The 21,483-nt window shown below is 34.6% G+C and overlaps 1 protein-coding gene and 1 long non-coding RNA gene across 2 annotated transcripts in view; one reads left to right on the forward strand and one right to left on the reverse strand.

Annotated features, from left to right (window-relative positions):
• Positions 1 to 450: 450 nt before the first annotated feature.
• The window catches only part of LOC133882176 (uncharacterized), a 44,487-nt gene continuing 23,454 nt past the window's right edge, over positions 451 to 21,483 (reverse strand). Inside the window, exon 4 of the long non-coding RNA XR_009902637.1 lies at positions 451 to 662. This is a non-coding gene — a long non-coding RNA (uncharacterized LOC133882176). The remainder of the gene's footprint in view (positions 663 to 21,483) is intronic.
• Positions 10,014 to 10,964, forward strand: LOC133882356 (germin-like protein subfamily 1 member 7). Its single transcript, XM_062321506.1, has 2 exons — positions 10,014 to 10,198; positions 10,293 to 10,964. Exons 1-2 carry the CDS (start codon positions 10,072 to 10,074, stop codon positions 10,832 to 10,834), a joined length of 669 nt encoding a protein of 222 aa, XP_062177490.1. The 5' UTR covers positions 10,014 to 10,071; the 3' UTR covers positions 10,835 to 10,964.

Consider the following 21,483-nt stretch of genomic DNA (forward strand, 5'->3'; position numbering starts at 1 on the left):
AAAATAATTAAACAAAAAACAAATTAAAAGTTTACAAACCAAATTAAAATTTACTGAAGAAAACTAACACAAGTTAAATAGTAAATAGCATCATTCAATTTGATCCTATCAAATTATCAACAATCAAATTAAACTAAACAACTTGATTTTATTCCTTCCATGTGATACTTGCAATAATCAAATAAATCAAAACATAAGCATAGTGATCAATTAAAAAAAATTCTACAAACTAAATATTATGCAAAAATAATAATAATATGCATAAAAATACCTCGAACTAACAAAGAGACATCGTTTGACGAAGTACATAATTCAAGCCTTAATTCGCATCATATGTGATGGAATTGGATATTATTTCTACCACAATAATTTTTTTAAAGAATTAATAAAATCAATTAATAATTTGAACAATTAACAAAATATGAAATTTATTTTGTTACCATTACTTGAGTCAAGCTTGTAGCTCTCTTCATCTTTAACGTTAGGCAAGTATGACTCATGTGCACTAATGGGAGAAGATCTCAACCAATTTTGAGTACATACAAGAGCCTCAACTGCTTTTTGAGCCAAAGAACTCCGATAAGGATCTATCACGCGACCACCAGTGCTAAATGCTGACTCGGAAGCAACCGTGGTAATTGGAATTGCCAATACATCTCGCGCTACCTCAGCGAGAATTGGAAACTTTGTCAAATTTACCTTCCACCACATTAAAATATCAAAGTTTTCATTGGGTGTATCAACATCCTCCAAAAATATTGTTCTATTTCTGTCTTACATTGCATCAAATTTCGAGACGCCCGAAATGAATGAAAATTCTATAAAAAAGTAGTTCTAGACCTAGAACTACCAACTAATGTTGTATCACTCCGCACTTCATCATTTGATAACATAGACCCACTTCCAACATTTTTAGAACCACAGGCGTAGTGATCATATAACCGGCCCAATACCCCCTTAAGTTGAGAGTCAATTCTTTTCACTTTCTCAGCCCCAAAACTAAGCTAGAACCAATATTTCAAACCAGACATATTGTAACGTGGATCAAGCAAACTAACCACAAATAACAACGGGTTAATCTTCTCAACATCTCCCCAATCTAATACTTATCATATTTTACTTTCATTTTGTTCGCCATAGTATTCAACAACGGATCACTACTTTCAGAATATTCTGTCAAACATGAATAAACTGAACAAAGTACATCGAAATATAAGTTGGAAGTTGAATGCAAGGAACCAGAGATTTGCATTGTGACATCGTAAAACACTTGCAAGAACTTAATAAAGTGACGGATATTACACCAATCATCATCAGTCGGAGAACCCAACACCCTTTTTCCCGCACCATCCTCGTACAAATAGTTTAAAAAATGTTCATCTTTGTCTATCATAAGTTCAAATGCCATTTGGTACTTTTCTACCACCTCCAACATCATATAAGTAGAGTTCCATCTAGTAGGAACATCAAGTGTTAAGGAAGCATTGCACTCAATGTTTTTTCTTTCTGCACAAGACTTAAAGAGAGCCAATCTTTGAGGAGAAGACTTCACATATTTCACCATATTTCGGATCTTTATTGTGACGACCCGATTTTTTTTTTTTTAATTTTTTTTTTATTTTATATATATATATATATATACAAAACATTTGCATATACATTAATCTCTTAAAATATAAACAAGTCATAACAATGGCACGACGATATGTCGTAAAGCCATCAATTTTATAAACTTTTGTTTGAAAACCCCCCCATAGCTGATATAGCAAACACCGACTAATAGAAAACATTTAAAACATACCATGCAGCTGAGCATATACTTTTGATTCAATAAGACTTAGAAAATAATAGCATTTAAATCATGCAACCATCCGATAGAAATATACATAAGTTCTTTCTCATTGAGACTCTTATGCATACTAATACGTACGTCTAGGAAAACTACTCATAGTATAAAAACATCACTCATGTAAACAATGATATACATGCCCATGTAAGTTTCTGTTGTATTCCTATGGGGCGTTGGTCCCCCAATACTAGTTCATGTGTAACGACCCACCCCCAATGAAACAATATTGTCCGCTTTTGGCTCCCCAAACCAGACTTCCCAGGAGGTCACCCATCCTGGGATTGCTTTCGCAGCGGCTCGCTTAACTGCGGAGTTCTGATAGGTTCATTGCCATCACGGCTTTAAAAGGCATTTCATCAACAATAATCATTTTGCAAAGTGCCTCCCTAATAATCTTCTCAGAATACTTGATAATCATAAGGTTGTTACCACCACCATTCTGCCCGACCCCAAAAGTGAACTTAGATTGAGACCTATCCTGTTTAGATTTTAGGCTCTTGTACTTTTGGCATGAGTTCACCTGATACAACATAGATGATGTGCCACTGATTTTTGGGTGACATTTATAGGGAGTCCCCCAGTAATTGCAATGTGCCACAGGATCATCATCATGGATACTTTTATCTCTAGTGAAATGGTCCCATGCTGCAGATTTGTTTGAAAGATTTTTTTTTTTTTTTTTTTTTTTTTTTTTTTTTTTTTCTAGGGAGTGGTGGTCGTCCACCACGACCAAGACCACTAGCTGGCATAGATCCAGCAGCAGATGTTTCTATGTCCTCAATCTCTATGGGAGTCACCGGAGTGTACTCAATCTCTATTGGAGTCACTGGAGTGTTCAGAGGAGAAGATAGATGACAAGAAGCACTACCCAATGAACATGAGCCTAGAGGTGAATCCATCTGTAATGAATGAAAGCTAAAAATTAATATTATTCCTTATTAATTATTATAAACCAACATGATGTATTATGGTGATTTCATGATTTGAGTCATCAAAGTGATTTTTTTTTTCCTAGCAAATAATCATACAGTCTAATATATATATATATATATATATATATATATATATATATATATATATATATATATATATATATATAACAATTGTCCAATAATAATGATATGATACTCCCAATAAATTATTAGTTTAATTACAATTTTTTAAAAAAAATAGAATAATGATCTTGAAAAAATATGTCAGACAAAAGTTTTTAACTAATAGTCTAATAAAGGGTTGGTTAATTTGAATTCAAAAATAAATAAATAAATAAACGGTCGGTTTAAATCAGTGTTTGGTGTTCTATATAAATTCTATAATTTTTTTTTTAAGAGAAACTGATCAGAAGTGAAATTATTATGAAAGAAAAGGAAAAAAAATTTGCAGTGAAATAGTGATTAAGATTGACACACATGGTTCCAAATTAACCCTGCATCTCAGTTTGATTGGCACAAACTGTGTTTCGAATTTATAATTTTTTGAAGAGAAACTGATCATCAGTAAAATTTTCATCAAACTCTGAATTTTGAAACTCATTCTCTCTCAATTTCTTGCTGAGTCAACCGTGCTGTGATTTGTTTTGAAAGGTAAACAAACTTGTTGTTTTATGCATTATTTATTCTTTCTTTTTTTAACTTTTAGGCTTTATTTATTTTTCTTTTTTGTTGTAAATTTTAAGCCTTAGTCTAGCCTATCTAGAAAGTTGGACGTTGGACTCCAAATTTTGGAGCAGTGTGCCACACAGTGCCAGTGCGTCTTTCACTTTTCAACTTTCACATGTCAAGGACGTCTTAGACGTGCACCAATCCATGACACGCATTAAAAATAATTGAAAGGACACAGCTTGAAATAAGTAACTTTTTTCTTCCACTAATGCTCCATCAATTATAAGCAACAATACTGTCAACACGAATGACACTAGAGGCTGTAGCTTTCTTCCATATACCGATATACGATTAGTAATTGCTACATCTACATCGTCCAAAGTCCAAGACGTGCGATCATTTGGAACAATGTGTCAATTTCAATGACTATTACACTGCAATTTTTTTTTTTTTTTTTTTTATTTTTATTTTTTATGATCAATGATGGCAACAACAAGAGAGAAAGAGGGAATCAGCTTTTTAGGTTAAGTTAGGTTTTTGAGTTCTTTCATGTGATGAATATATAGGATGAAAGAAGTTGAACGAAGAAGGTGTCTTCAACTCTGCATCTGTTTTGTACTTTTTGTAAATACAAAACGGTTTAGTTTTTCTGTTAATATATCCTAGAAGGTCCATAACAGAAAAGCCTAGAAAGTATGCCGCGCCTCAGCCCAAATAACCATCAAAGATTCAAGTGCACCCCAGCCAAGATGCAATGCCAAAAAAATGATTCTTGACTTTACCAGCTCAGCTAATTGCTTGCTCGCGCCATACGCCCATTTCAAACAAATTTAGGGAGGAAATCTCTACTTCAATAACAACTTATTGGCAAGAATCCCTAAAACCCTAAAGAGGAAGGGCAGAGATGATGTCTTATATAAAGAAAGAGATAATATTCACTTAGGTACGCCCATTTTGCAATAACAGGACTCTGCAAAAATTTCCTTTACATATAAACCAAATAACTTGATCGAGTGTCGGAGTGGTCTCACCATATACAGCCCCGACGAACCCCTCTAACCTCTTTACTTTGTTGCAGTTTTTCTTTTTGGCAAACAAGGTGTGGTCACTATAGCAACAGAGCATTTTGAAATATGTTATGGACTTAGCAAATGAAGTGGTAGATTGAGAGGACAAAGAGCAATTTGTGTCAAAATTTTCTATTCCAACATGGCTTTATTTTCTAATTCCTTGAAAGGAAAGCTGCAGCTAAGATATAAAGAATGGACTTCATGTCTGAACAGTAAAATCTTCGATTGGAGTTACATCTTTTGTTTTGTTTTGTTTTTGTTTTTTTTGGGATCAATGATAGTTAGATCTTTTGTTGTAAATGAAATGAAATACACCAGAAACATTAAATTGCATGAATTTATTTCCCCCAAATACCTACAAACCACAAGTAACGGAAGAGAAAAAAACAAAAAGGAGTAGACAAGAATATAGCAAATGCCTTACACTACAAAAAAAAAGATCATTAGCAGCGACTTTTTGTCACCGCTAAAAGTCTTTTTGTCGCCGCTATTGATCAATAGCGGCGACATGTGGCCGCTAATGCAGTCGCCGCATATACTCCGCCTCTAAAGATCAATAGCGGCGACATATAGAGTCGCCGCTAATGTTCGCTCAATAGCGGCGACAAATGTCGCCGCTAATAATATTTTTTGGCGCCGCAAAAAAATTATAGAATGGAGGTCATTGTCGCCGCTAATGATCTATCATTAGCGGCGACACCAAATGTGGCCGCTAATGTGCTATCATTAGCGGCGACATACGGGTCGCCGCTAATGATATGAAAAAAATTAAAAAAACATTATTAGCGGCGACAAATGGGTCGCCGCTAATGATATGAAAAAAATTAAAAAAAAATAAAAAACTTATTAGCGGCGACATACGGGTCGCCGCTAATGATAATAAAAAAAATTAAAAAAAAAAAGAAAAGAAAAAAAAGAAAAGAAAAAAAAAGAGAGACCCATCAAAAAGACCCAGGACTGCGAATGACTTCATAATAAGCAAAGAAACATGAAAAATTACCAAACAATGTCCTAATTTTTACTTGTTACTATTCTTGTAATCAACATTAACATTCAAATTAACACAGAATCCAACAAAAAAAGCCAAAAAAAAAAAATGCATTAAGCATGCGAATACAAAAGAAAGGGCCAAAAAAAAAAAATGCATTAAGCATGCAAATACAAAAGAAAGACCCAGGACGTTGGTCTCTTGAGAGGACTGCAAATGACTTCATAATAAGCAAAGAAACATGAAAAATTACCAAACAAAGTCCTAATTTTTACTATTATTGTAATCAACATTCACATTCAAATTAACACAGAATCCAACAAAAAAAGCCAAAAAAAAAATGCATTAAGCATGCAAATACAAAAAAAAGGGCAAAAAAATATGCATTAAGCATTCAAAATACAAAAAAAAAAAGACCCAGAACGTGGGTCTCTTGAGAGACCCAGCGCTGGGTCTCTCAAGAGACCCAGGATGTGGGTCTCTTGAGAGACCCAGGATGTGGGTCTCTTGAGAGACCCACGGCAGGGTCTCTCAAAGAGACCCACATCCTGGGTCTCTCAAGAGACCCAGGACGTGGGTCTCTTGAGAGACCCACGGCTGGGTCTCTTGAGATGCACAGTGGTGGTTGTCGGGAGAGAGAGAAGAAGAAGGGAGAAGAAGAACAAGAAAGAAGAAAGAAAGAGAGAAAAGAAAATCATGGAGAGCTATGGAGAGATGAGAGACGGATCAGATAGATACTTATGAGTAAAGAAAGAGATATTCTGTCTCTAGAGATTAAGAGAGATGAGAGTTAAGGAGATACTTATGAGTGTGTGAAAAGGAGGAAAAAACAAAAAATTCAAAACTTTGCATTTTGTTTTGGCTGTGCGCGCGGGACGCGAAAATTTCGTGTCCCGCGCACTGTACTCCAAAATTTAGAACCAATTTTTAAGAAAAATAAATTTAAAAATAATCTAAGAATAAAATAAAAAATATATATTTTTAAAAACAAATTAAAGAAAAAAAAATAAAATGAAAAAAACATTTTTGTTTAAAAAAAATTAAAATTCAAAAAATTTGAAATTTTTTTGCTGCAGGACCCCAAAATTTAGAGTTATTTTCTTCCAAAATGGCTCCAATCACTTATAAATTCGAAAATAATCTATATATATATATATATATATATATATATATATATATATATATATATATATATATATATATATATATATATATATATATATATATATATATATATATATATATATATATATATATATATATATATATATATATATATATTAAAAAATAATTAAACAAATTTTTGTTTAAAAAAAACAGAAAATTAAAAAAAAATTAAAACCAGTTTTTATTTATTTATTTATTTATAATTTTTTGTTTTTTTCTATTTTTCTTAATTTTAATAATTTTATCAATGGTGTCCTTTTTCATTATGAGAGAACATTGACATTTTTTTATAATTTTAGGAGGAACATTGACATAATTGATAGTTTGTGATCAATCATGATACTGTACATGTGATCGATCGTGGTACGATTTATGTGGTCGATCGTTGTACGATCTATGTGATGCAACGTGGTACGATCTATGTGATCGATCATGGTACGATACATGTGATCGATAGATTATCCGATCAATCATGATAGATCAATATGATCGATAGATCATCTGATCAATCATAGTAGATCATCTGATTGATCATGATAGATCAATAGGATCGATAGATCATCCAATCGATCATGATAGATCATCCAATCGATCATGATAGATCAATAGGATCAATACGTCATCCGATCAATCAAGGTAGATCATCTGATCGATCATGATAGATCAATGTGATCAATAGATCATCCGATCAATCATGGTAGATCAATGTGATCAATAAATCATCCGATCAATCATGGTAGATCAATGTGATCAATAAATCATCCGATCAATCATGGTAGATCATCTGATCGATCATGATAGATCAATAGGATCGATTGATCATGATAGATCAATAGGATTGATAAATCATCCGATCGATCATGATAGATCAATAGGATCGATAGATCATCTGATCAATCATGGTAGATCAATAGGATTGATAAATCATCTGATCAATCATGATAGAATATCCGATCGATCATGATAGATTAATAGGATCGATAGATCATCCGATCGATCATGATAGATCTACAGGATCGATAAATCATCCAATCGATCATGATAGATCTATAGGATCGATAGATCATCTGATCAGACTAATGCACAAGGTCGGATGGTCTATCGATCCTATTATTCTATCATGATTGACCAGACTATCACTACAAAAGGATCTTATTATTCTATCATTATTATTATTTTTTTGAAAAAAGTACACATAACCCCCTCAAACTACCACTCAATTGTCAATGTACCCCACAAACTACCAATTGTGTTAATGTCCCCCCTTAAACTACTAAAAAATGTCAATGTAACTCCTAAGACCAACAAAAAGACAAAAATGACCTTAATTTTTTTTGAATAAGACAAAAATGTCATCATAAATTCAAAAAATTAAAACTAAAAGACTAAAAAATAAAACAAATGAAGAAAAAGAAAAAGAAAAACAAATTTTTATTAAATTAAAAAACGAAAAAGTACAATTTTTTTTCTAAAGAAAAAAACGAAAAAATAACAGAACTTTATTTATTTATTTAAATAATAAAACAAATTAAAAAAAATTTATTAAAATAAAAAGACAAAAAAGTACATTTTTTTTTAAAAGAAAAAAGAACTGAAAATTATTATTTTTTTTTAAATAAAAAATAAAAAATAGTTTTTAATTTTTTTTTTGAAGAAATTTTTGTTATTTTATATATTTTTTTTAATAATTTTATTTTATTTTAATAATTTTATGAATGACACTTTTGTCATTAGGGGGACATTGACATTTTTTGGTAGTTTAGGGGGGGGACATTGATACAATTGGTAGTTTGGAAGGTACATTGACAATGAGGTGGTTGTTTAAAGGGGTTATGTGTACTTTTTCCTATTTTTTTTTTTTTATTGTGTAGGATCAATAGCGGCGACCCAAATTGTCGCCGCTATTGACCAATTATTAGCGGCGACATTTAGATATCGCCGCTATTGATCTAGCATTAGCGGTGACTTTAGAAGTCGCCGCTAATGAATATGATTATTATTTTTTTTCTATTTTTTTTATTGCGTAGGATCAATAGCGGCGACCCTAATTGTCGCCGCTATTGACCAATTATTAGCGGCGACATTTAAATGTCGCCGCTATTGATCTAGCATTAGCGGCGACTATAGAAGTCGCCGCTAATGAATATGATTTATTATTTTTTTTCTATTTTTTTTATTGTGTAGGATCAATAGCGGCGACCCCAATTGTCGCCGCTATTGACCAATTATTAGCGGCGACATTTAGATGTCGCCGCTATTGATCTAGCATTAGCGGCGACTATAGAAGTCGCCGCTAATGAATATGATTTATTATTTTTTTTCTATTTTTTTTATTGTGTAGGATCAATAGCGGCGACCCCAATTGTCGCCGCTATTGACCAATTATTAGCGGCGACATCTAAATGTCGCCGCTATTGATCTAGCATCTAATGAATATGATTCATTATTTTTTTTCTATTTTTTTTATTGTGTAGGATCAATAGCGGCGACCCCAATTGTCGCCGCTATTGACCAATTATTAGCGGCGACATCTAAATGTCGCCGCTATTGATCTAGCATTAGCGGCGACTTTAGGAGTCGCCGCTAATGAATATGATTTATTATTATTATTATTTTTTATTTTGTAGGGTCAATAGCGGCGACTCCAATTGTCGCCGCTATTGACCCATTATTAGCAGCGACCAACAAGGGTCGCCGCTAATGATGGGTCAATAGCGGCGACAAATGGTCGCCGCTAAAGATCTAATGTATATTTGCGGCAACTTTTTAGCGGCGACTAAAGATCACTAATTAGCGGCGACCTCTAAATGTCGCCGCTAATGAGGTGTCTTTAGCGGCGACTATGGTGTCGCCGCTAAAAAGTTGGCCGCTAATGTGCAAATTTCTTGTAGTGTTAGCATGGTACATATATAGTTGTTATCTAGGAAAGGTTTTTCTAGCAGAGCAAAAGAAGAATGCTTCACGAGATAAGATCAAATCATTTGACTTCGAGCAATAATTCACGAGATAAGATCAAATCATTTGACTTGGAGCATTTCACGCTGTTTGAACATCCACATTTTCCTTGAATGCATAAAATCATTAAATAATTTCACAACTCGAAACATGATTAATTAATTGCTCGTAATCAAAAGTCATGGCTTACAAGCAAACATTTCCCACCTTAATATTTTAATGGGTCAATATTAATTCCAATATTCCATTCATGGAAGTGGTCGGATTTGGCGCATTTCTAATAAATAATCGATAGCTTACCAAGTCTTAGAGGCTCCATCTAGTGAAAAACATAGACCGGTTCACTGACTCCACGCTATAAATAGACATGTTCCCACGCAACGTTAACATCTCTCACTCCTCACATAACCAAGAATTCAGCGAATACAGAAGCTTGTAACGATGAAAGGCGTTCCTAATTATCTCGTAGCTTTGGCACTTATGGCTTTGGCATGCTCCCTTGCCTCTGCCTATGACCCTGCTCCTCTGCAAGACTTTTGTGTTGCAGTTAACACTTCCACCGAGGCTGGTATGTACAAATTCTTCTTCTTGGCTTCTTCTTCTTCTTACTATTATTATGTTCTTTTGGAGTCATTTGAAGAATCTGGATTTCTTTTGTGCAGTATTTGTGAATGGAAAGTTCTGCAAGGATCCAAAACTTGTCAATGCCAATGATTTCTTCTTTCAAGGACTAAACATTCCTAGGAGCACTGTAAATCAGCTCGGGTCGAATGTCACTCTTTTGAATGTGGACAAAATATTTGGCCTCAATACACTAGGTATATCCTTAGCTCGTATAGACTTTGCACCGTACGGCCTAAATCCACCCCATACTCATCCTCGTGCCACAGAGATTTTAGTAGTTTTAGAAGGTACTCTGTTAGTTGGCTTTGTCACATCCAACCCAGATAACCGTCTCATCACCAAAACTCTAAATGCGGGAGATGTATTCGTCTTCCCAATTGGTCTCATTCACTTCCAGTTTAATGTTGGAAAGACCAATGCTGTTGCTTTTGCCGGTCTCGGTAGCCAGAATCCTGGACTCATCGTCATAGCAAAGAATGTTTTTGGATCCAATCCTCCTATCAATCCGGATGTTCTCACCAAGGCCTTCCAATTGGACAAGAATGTGGTTGAGTCTCTTCAGAAAAAATTCAGTACTTAAAGAACTATATATATGTAATAGCCATAATGAACCATTTGATGGTTTGAATAAGTTTGACATGTCTCTCTTGTTGTAATATTGTAGCAATATATAATTATAATGAAATAAAATAATTGCTTATGTACTCTCATATTTTATCTTTTCAGTTCTTTTTAATTTTTAGGCGTAGCATGCGTGGTAACTAAGGTAGTAAAAGTGCACGATTAATCTTATCAACATTTTTTACTTAAAAAAAAAAAAAAAATCCTAATAACATTTTGAATCCACAAAGCGTTTGAGATATCACTTCTAACTTCTTTCAACACATGCCCTTTGCTTCCACTTTTCTAAAAAAATAAACTAATAAACATTGAAATAAATGAATAATAAAAAATGAGCAAGAGCAGATTCATGAGGTAGCTATTAACAGGTCTAATATCTTTACAGAATCTTTACTAGCTAGCTTATATACCCCACTATATGAGGATTTTTTTATTTATTATAATTTAATTTTAAGAATACTTAATATTAAAATAATTTTTATTTATTATAATTTAATCTTTTATAATTTTTTATTTTTTGTAATATATCTTAATAAACCTGTCGCTTTGATATACAAATTGAAAAAGCTTTTCAACTATCATATGATCACTAAGAGACAAACTGAAAGACAAGTTGAAACAAAATAAAAGCTATTAATTAAGAATATCAAGAGAGGTATTGACGCAGGACGAGAAAAGAATAAATATGTCATTCAGTTTTAATTAAATTATTAGTTTTTGTTTGTAATTCAATAATGGGCTTGGCCCAAAGTTAGTCATGTTAGTTTAAATTATTTGTCATTTTATAAGTAGGCTTGACTCTTGGCCCAAAATCAGTCACATTAGGGTTAGGGTTAGAGTGTCTATTTTAAGAAAACAATCAATTACCTTGAGCGATTAAAGGACATTTGTCGTTGTAGTTGTAACGTGCCTCTCAGGTTTTGCAGTTCTGAAATGGCTTTGATGTGTAGGTCCTGAAATGGCTCTGTAGTGCAATACCGTCATTGTTTTCTCTAATGTACATTAGCTTAGTAGTGTGATATTGACAGTTAAAAGTTAGCTACTTAATTCCTAATGTTACTACTAGTTTAAGGATCTATTCTATCATTTGAAGCGAAAAAGAAAAAATTAAGTTGCTTGTATGAGTATGTATCTAGGCAGTTATATTATAATCATTACTTATGTTTAGTTTTCACCTAAAAACATGTTAATCATAGCCTCATTAAGATGATTTTTACCTAACAATTTGAGATTTGTATACCTATTGCAGCAAACACTAGAAATTTGCCGCCGCCAATCCCACTGTTTCCTCATACGACGGCCACGAGGGCCGTTGCTCAGCAGGTCACGGCAACCCACAGGGGTCGCCATTCACCCAAGTACCAAGCGGCCCATCGATATTGCCACGAGCAACCCTTGGGGGCCGCCCGTCATTGTGAAGGGTAGAGGCTGCTTGGAAGCGGCCTCTCCTCTTTGTGCAACGACGCCGCTACGCCCAGCGGCTAGCGCGTCTCCGTATGGCGTCCGTGACGGGGAGAGGCCGCCTTACACGGACTACGCCGACCACCTTCCTTAGCCAGAAACTTGTGTGGCGGCCAAGAGAGGCTGCCGCTCGGCGACCAATAGCAACCCACAGGGGTTGCTGTTTTCCAAGACAGCAGCGGCCCGCAAGGACCGCCTACAACGGTGGTCTCCCAAGGTAGGTTTCACGGCAGTGGCAATGGGTTGTTGAATATTCAATAGGCTTCACAAGGGCAAAATAGTAAATATGAACAGAAAATACTCATATCAATGTTCCATGTTTTTCAATAGGATGTGAACAGTAAGACATAATTTCAAATAAATTATGTTTACAAAAATCTACTGAATTCAACAATGATAACACATAGCAAAATTTAACGCTAAGCAAAACGGCATAAAGGATGCTCTGATACCACATGTTATAACATACAAACTTATTATGCTCAACTAACATGCGCAGCGGAAAAACAAAAGACGAGGATCTAGGCTTATCTCTAGCCATATTTGCTCAAGCATTTCTACGATCCATCTGAAGAACAAGAAAAAGGTTATCTGAGGGATCTTCTAACCTATGCCTATAACCAAATAGCTGTACTGATGGTGTACACAGGCTATTAATTTATAGGCTAGGTCAGAGATCCTCAAATATGGTAAATACTGTATTGTTCCTCCCATTAAGAAAACGATATTATTAATTGATTTTAATCAATTAAACAATTTTATTATGGTAATCTAAATTAATAGAAATTACCATAACCATAATATCGTATATTATATTTATAATAAATATAATAAACACGGTGTATGTGGCATATAGGTCATATATGGAGATAATATATTACAGAAACTTCATATAAACCCCCTGAAATTGAGATGTCAAAAAAAAAAAAAAAAAAATTACTGCCCTTTCTATGGACAAACTAGTCATAGTTTTTTGTGATATTTTAATGAAAATAAATAGACAATTGCTAACGAAGTTTTTATTAGGATAAACTATATAAAAAGAAAGCAATCAATTACCTTGTCAGGCTTCTTCCATTAATTCTTGTTGTCGACAAATATTTTGCTACCTTTTTTACAGCAGCATGCACCTAAAAAGCAATTGTATATATGCAATCTTAGATTACTAGTTGGTGGAGAGACGTGTTCACACTACAATTTATCATTTTTTTTTTTTACCACTTGAAGTTAGCCACTTGGATGGGTCATCTACGTGGCTAACTATTGGCCACGTGTCACTGGCAACATGGACACAGCGTGGCGAATCAGGATGTTTGGAGGACTTCTCCTCACTCCGCATATATTGAGTTTGTCTAATTGTAGTATTTCAAAGAGAGCTAATCATGTTAGTCGTACGTTCGCTTTGGTTGGAGAAGGAGAAAACAATTTGGGACTTCTATATATTGAGTTTGCTTTGGTTATTGGTTGTTTTATTGGCCTACATGAGTGGATCCAGAAAATCCAAACTCAAAGGGGAATGATATTATTTTTCACAATTCTTTCCAAAAATGTTCCGTCGAAAATATTTTTGAAATTTAATAATAACGAATATATTTATAGTTTTTTCAAATGATAATATAAAATTTGTTGTAACATGCAATGGCTTTCTAATGCTCATCTTATACACTTTTCCTCCTTAACAAGATTCTCCTAAAATTTCCTCTCTATATACACCAACGACTCAATGTGTACTTCATCTGAAATATACTACAATACTCATCTCGTAGCAATTAATGCTTGCTAATTATACGTATCACTATTTACCAATGCACCATTACTAGCTAGTTGATTTTATAATCAAGCATCTTCATATGTATATGACTCTAAATTGTGATAATCTAGAGAGAGTTAATGTACCATGCACGTACGACCTAGGGTTGGGCTAGTTAACTAACTGGACTCAAAGGCACAAAAAATTACAAGAAATGCCAAGAATAAATAATATAACCAAAGAGAACATTAATCAAAATAAGTTTAAAACTCTGTGCCAAACAAGCACTTATTAAATATAAGAAAGTAAATACTGAGAGTTCATGTCTATCTCTAACACTAGTCGTTCCGGCCTCTTAACTCATTCTCAGCACATCTATAGGGAAGGAAAAACAAAAACAATATCGAGTGAAAAACTGAGTAAACATTGCACCTAATCGATTGAAAATGGAGACAAGAATTCCTCACAGAGAGAGAGAGAGAGAGAGAGAGAGAGAGAGAGAGAGAGAGAGAGAGAGAGAGAGAGAGAGAGAGAGAGAGAGAGAGAGAGAGAGAGAGAGAGAGAGAGAGAGAGAGAGAGAGAGAGAGAGAGAGAGAGAGAGAGAGAGAGAGAGAGGGCGAGTTATGAAAATAGGTTCACGTCGTTTCCAACTGTAAATGACGTTAACATAAAAGTTGTCTTAAATGACGTTGTTTTAAACAGTTCAAACAACGTGAATCTGATCCTTTTTCAAAGGATGTGAGTAATTCACGTGATACTTCTTAAGTTTTTATTAAATGACTTAAAAAAATACAATTCACTTCATTTTTAGCTAAAGGAAGTTGAGTACTTAAAGGACCTGTTTAGCAATTAAAAATTATGGCTTCATGCTACATGTTGCAATTTTAAGCCACTCTAAGGAAGGATTCGGTTTATATATATATATATATATATTGGGTTAAATACGTTTTTGACCCACGTTGTTTAATGCTTTTATTTTTTGTCCCTTATAGTTCATTTCGTATCGCAGATGGTACCTTGGTTATAGCGAAAGACGGAGATGATACTTTCGTCCAAATTTCCGTTCAAAAATTGACGAAAGTACACTTTAATTCCTCAAAGAAGCTGACATGTGTCATATGCCTAGGTAAAAATTAAAAATAAATAAATAAATAAACATTTGGCAATAATAAAAACTTTTTTTTTTTTTTTTTTTAAAAAAAAGCTTTAAAAAATTGAAAAAAAATTTAGGAGGTGACCATTTTACCACCCCCAAAGAGAAAATGCGGGTGGCCGAAACTACCCCCAAGAGCCTCGAGCCACCCCCATTTGGCTTGGGGGAGGTTTAGCCACCCCACAAGAAAAAAAGAAAAAAAGAAAAAGGGGTGGCCGAACCACCTCCAAGGGCCATAAGGGTGGTTCGGCCACCCCTTGACCGCTCGGTTTGCGGTGGCCGAACCCACCCCTAGGCCAAACGGACGTGGTTTCAGCCACCCCAATTTTACTCTTTGGGGTTGGCCGAACCACTTCCAAGGGCCATGGGGTGGTTCAACTACCTCCAGACCGGCCAAGGAGGTGCATGGCTCAGGCAACCCATCTATTTTTATTTTTATTTTTTTAATTTTTAAAGCTTTTATTTTTAAGTTTTTATTATTTTCAATATTTTTTAATTTTTTATTAGGTATAAGACGCATGTCAGCTTCTTAGAGGTGTTGACATGGGCTTCCTTCAATTTTTAAGCGAAAGTTGAATGGAAGTACCATCTCCATCTTTAGCCATAAATGAGGTACCATCTACGATACAAAATGAACTACATTGAGCAAAAAAAAAAGAAAAAAAAAAAAAAGAAAAGGAGTTAAACCACAAAAGGGTTCAAACGTATTTAACTCAGGATTCCTTAGATCTTCTCTGTAAGGTCGTTTTTTCCTCAATGAATGAACCGGTTCTATTTGTTCAAAAAAAAAAAAACAAAAAGATTATGTGTTTAAGATTGCAATTTCGTAAATAAAAAAGTACGATTTTAAACCAAATTGTAGAAAATGAATCGTTTGGGAATTACGTTTTTAAAAAATTACGAATTTAAAAAGACAAAAATTTACCTTTTCAAATCTAGATTTGGCTTAGGTGTTGTAACAAAAACAACAACATAGCTGCTGCAATTTTTTCATTGCTTAAGATCTAACTTCATTCTTTCTCTCATTTTTATAAAACACTTAAAACTATATCTTTACCATTGAAAAAACTATCGCACATATGCCGTAGCTTTTTTACAGCACCCAAAGCCTAATCATTCAAATAGTAGGAAATTAGTTTTTGTTAAAAAACGCAGAATTTTAAAAGTTAACCTGTGATTTTAAAGGCTAAATTGTGAGTTTGCCAAACGCTTAGTTGCATTTTTAAAAATCACTTTTCAAATCGTACATTATAAAATTGCAATTTTAAATGTCACTTTTTGAAATCATAAACCCAAACAGACCCTAATTGGCGAGTCATGGGTTGCTTAACGTTTTTGAGTTTTCAGGTAGTTAAACGTTTGATATCAATATCATCACCAAAACACGCAGCGATATGAAAATATTTTTTTTTTTTGTCAATCGATTAATATGAATGATGTAGATATGCTCTCTGACTTTTTGAGAATATAAATATAATTTAACTAACATTTGGTCTGATAGCACATAAATTACACCCCAATCCCAAGAAATGCGAATTTGGCTGACAATGACGTCTATTAGGATCACCCTTGATAGCAAATTGCTCAGTTAATGCTCCAATTTGTGTGCCCATTATCTCAAATTGATCAAATTGTTCTTCCACGCGTTGCAAACATGCCATCAGTTGGTCCTCACATGTTGCCTCTTTGCGCCATAGCAGGAAAGAAACGTGGGCTCTAATACTAACTAATGCAGTGCAAGGTGTGGTGGATCACAAAGCCAAACAAGTACAAGTTTCACAACTATTTCCAAAATGAAGAACCAGTCAAGGAATTGAGATAAAATAAGAGAAAACTCAACCTTAGGGAGTTTCCTATTGAAAACTAATGAAAAATACACATAAGTTGTGCCCTAAGCTGTCCTTATTAGGTTTACATAGAAAATAAAGTCCTTACCCTAGTAACACCCAAAATAAAACTGAAACATAAAGACTCATATGTATGTGTGTGTGTGATCAACTAATCAACTGAAATATAAAATGCAGAAAATAAATAACAAAGATATTTTGGTGACAAAGTGGAAACTCTTTGTACTAAAGCGAAAAACCCATATGGGGCAGCCAAACCCAGAAAATCCACTGTTCTAAAGAAAAAACTAGTTACAAAGCAGTCATACTCGCATACCCCTAATGTAGTAGTCGTACCTTTAACTCTGACACATATTTATACGTGAACGCCTCTCCACTAGACCTCTTGTCTGAAGAGTTCTTCAATAGACTCCTTTAGTTTAGAGCTCCTCTCTAAGCTAGACTTCAAATAGTTTATCAAATCACACAAATACTCTAAGAGTGTTAGCAAATCTAACAATATCTGCCTAAACACCCTTTCTTAGCACAAAGAGAATTCTATATTGAATTCTTACATATACACAGCCTATAAGCCTCTTTAAATAGGCTATAGAAATCATAATTCTACTCAAACTCGGATTTGCAAAGACGGCGTCCTGACCTACAGCTGAGACTTCATAAAATACTGAAGCGCGTCCAAACCTGAAAACCCTAGCGTCCGAACGGTTGCATAAAGTAGATTCTCCTTCCGCAGTTACCGCATAATCGTTCAGACTCCTTGCTGACAGGAAGTTATTGACTTCAGCGTCTATTGGGCTGTCCGGACCGTCATATGGACCATGAGCTACTGACTCCACTGTCTGCTATAGCGTTCGAACCTTGATTGGACACTGAATTTCTGACTTGGGTGTTCGGACCTTGGTAACTAGGCGTCCAGACGGTCTATAGGGAAAATTGATTTCCTGAGTTGTAAATCTTCCAGATTCTTTCATTCACAAGGATATTTCCTTCTTAGTGATATATTGTGCAAATTCTTGTTCTGATCACTCCTTTCCATATTGAAAAATATATTCTGCAATATTCTTCTAGAATCCTTTGGAATTTCGGTATCCCTATTATGGAAGTCTCTAATATAAAAGTTCCAGATATGGAGGTGTTTTTGTCAAGACATAGTGAGCTAATTAAAATAAACCAACAAAAAAACCAAATCGTGATCTTGTTGAAATGGGACTACTAACCCCTTCGAACGAGGAACAAAATGAAACTCTACCAATGCTTTTGGTCGGACAATCTCTGACTAGTCTTCCAACCAGACATCTCAAACTTAATACTTGGCCGAACGGGGTGTGACCGTGGAACCGAATGAATGCCTTGGGTCCTAACTGGTCTCAGTTTTGGACATGCCCTTTGAATGCTGATGTGCCAACATTTTGATCAAGACTCTCTGGAACTGCTACTTATGCTCATCCAGAAGGTATTTTTGGAAGAGCTTGGACTTCATTAAGATGCCATTGCCTTTTGCTGATTTCATCATTAGTCAAACACACAACTTGGTCTACATCAGACATTCATATAGAATATATGTTATTGGACTTGGTTTAATGTTTGAGGAACAATGTTAGGCTTTTAGTGTTGGTAAATTCAGTATCAAAACATGTTTAATTTGTTGTAAGAATTAGGTTTAGGGTTGAGTCGGGATTAAACTATGGGTGGAGAAGTATTAAGAATTGAAGTTGGGAGTAGCACAGTTGATGCTCGATCGACCAAGATGATGCATCCAAGTCCAATACAAAATTTTGAGACACTCAGTCGACGAAGGTGATGCATCCTTGTACCATACTAAAACTCAAAAGAGTCACTCAATGCGTAGTCGATGAATTCAAACTAATACTACTTTAGATGTTTGATAGGGTTGATTTGTAATTCATTTTTTTTTTTAGTTATAATTGTTTTATAGTTTTGGGGTAGAATTCCCAAATGGGAGTTTAGTAGGTTTTTAGTGTTGACATATTTAGTGCAAAATATGTTTTTTTTTTTTTTTTTTTTGTAAGCATTAGGTTTAGGTTTGAGTTGGGACGAAAATGTGGTTGAAAAAGCATCAAGAATTGAAGTTAGGAAGAGCTCAGTCGATGATTGATTGACCTAGATGATGCACATCCAACTTCAGTACAAAATCCCATATACTCAGATGATGCCTTGGTTTACCGAGCTGATGCATCCTTGTTCCATATTAAAACTTGAGTGGGTCAGTTTAAGCTTGGTTGACCAAGATAGTGCAGAGTGCTTTCAAGATTGTGAAACCCTAGTGCTTGATCAACTGAGCTTCTGACTCGGTCAACTGACCCGAGCCGCCAGCTATCTCAATTCCCATCGACTTTGACCTAATTTTTTTTTTTTTTTTTTTTTTTTTTTTCCCTCCTCTCTATATAAGCATTATCTTGTTCTTTAACCCAAACAAATCAAACTTTACCTAGTTTTTTCTTAGCCTTCCAAATCACAGAATAGTCTGTAGCCACTACAGTAGGAGGTGAATGCGTTTTTTACCGAGGTTACGAGATTGGATCTTCACATTTGTTGGTACAGTTTCCGGTATGGCCGTGACAGCTTACTCCTTTACGATGACTTCGCCTTCCAATTGCTGCGAGGACAAACAAGGTAAAGAGAATACGCCGGGGGTTGGCCGGCGTTCTTTCCTTCGATGCCTAAGTCAGTGTTTGAGTGTATAATATGCACAAGTAGAATAATAGTAGTATCTTTTTCTTACATGAGGTTTCGGCCTATTTATAGGTTAAATGATCAGTACCTTCACAACCTTAGGGTTTTGTCTCTTTTTTGTACCTAGGAGCATCGCCGAAATCAGACCTTAGCTAGGAATCACTCACCTTCTAACCTGGGACTCTTTCCTTAATAGTTTCAAGGCGAGATTCATAGAAACAAATCTGAGATTAATGTCAATCCCGAATTTTAAGGGACGACGCGCTATTCCAGAATATATGGGACCGCGTATAATAGACTCCTGGTCCGCTGTCTTAGCCTCGGGATAATACCATGCTAGGCTCCCAAATACTCATCCTTGTTGACTCATATCCGGTGGGCCTTGGGCCCATATCTCTACATGAGCGAAGGTGGGCTAAAAGGCTTGTAGCTCCTGGCGTGGGCCGGGCCGAGTGGGATTATTCCCAACAACGTTTATAAAAGTTTTGTAAATAATAATAATAATAAAAAAAAAATCTCTAACATAAGTCTTCTATAGAGGATGGCTTAGGACTTGGTTGTCTCCCGAAGTGGATTTAGTTTTTGAAGATCGTTTCTTCAAACAGATTTCAACTTCTTCATCAAATTTGTGTTTTTTTCATTTTCTTGCTTATTTTGATTGTGGTAATAATATATGTGGTGATTAATTTGATAACTGTATATTTGGTTTATTGAGCTATTTCATAATTGCGGTCTAAACTAGAAATTTCAAACTAGATTTGGTTAATTTACTCTGTTCCTTAAGAGATTTTCATTATGATGGTAGTCATTAGAGGTTTAAAATTGTACGGATTTTTTAAAAGGACTTATTGAAGAGATATCATCATGTATTTATTATTATATTTATGGATACGTGGAAATCTTGTATAACATCCTTAATTTGTTTACTTTTGTTGTTGAACGATAATTGACACTTTTGTGAATGTTAATTAACAATGTTGAAGAGAATTTTATAATTTTATATATATATATATATATATATTTTGTGATATCATTATGTATTTATTATATTTGTTTTAATTGATCGTCTTGTTTATTTGTATTTATATAATTTTTTCTGAAGTTTATCTACATTTTATTGTGGCCTTATGTACGTTCCAAAGGCTCACATCCGGTTCTGGGCTTTTATAGTATGAATTAGCCTCACACCTGTTATCCAAATTGCTGTCACTGTTTAACTTTGGGGTGTTCCCTCGTAAGGATCATCAATTCTCAGCCGTTCGAGGTGAGAATCAGGTTAATTGGTCAGTACTATATTCAATGGTATATTGGCTCTTACGAGCCCGTTTGGTTGTGCTTTTGGAAGGGTCAATAGCCAATTTCGGCCACCAAATTAGGCAGTCTAGGCGAGAAAGCGATTATTTTTGCGCTCTCTAGAAGAAGTTTTTCGAGTTGGGTGCCCTAAACGCGAAGACGACGAGAATTCACTGCAATTAGGCTATTTAAATTTTTTTATAAAGCAAGGTATGGGATTTATCTATTCCGAAATTTCGGATGAAATTTGATGAAAATTACTAAGATAGATTGATAAATCTGAGAGAAACAAATTCAGGCACATTCGAGGATGCCAACCTTCAACCAAACACAATTCAACAATTCCAAAAATACTTACTAAAACCACTCTTGAAACTTTATATAGGTCCCTTACAAATCACAACCCCAAA

The sequence above is a fragment of the Alnus glutinosa genome, chromosome 11, assembly GCF_958979055.1.
Source record: "Alnus glutinosa chromosome 11, dhAlnGlut1.1, whole genome shotgun sequence".
Lineage (NCBI taxonomy): Eukaryota > Viridiplantae > Streptophyta > Magnoliopsida > Fagales > Betulaceae > Alnus > Alnus glutinosa.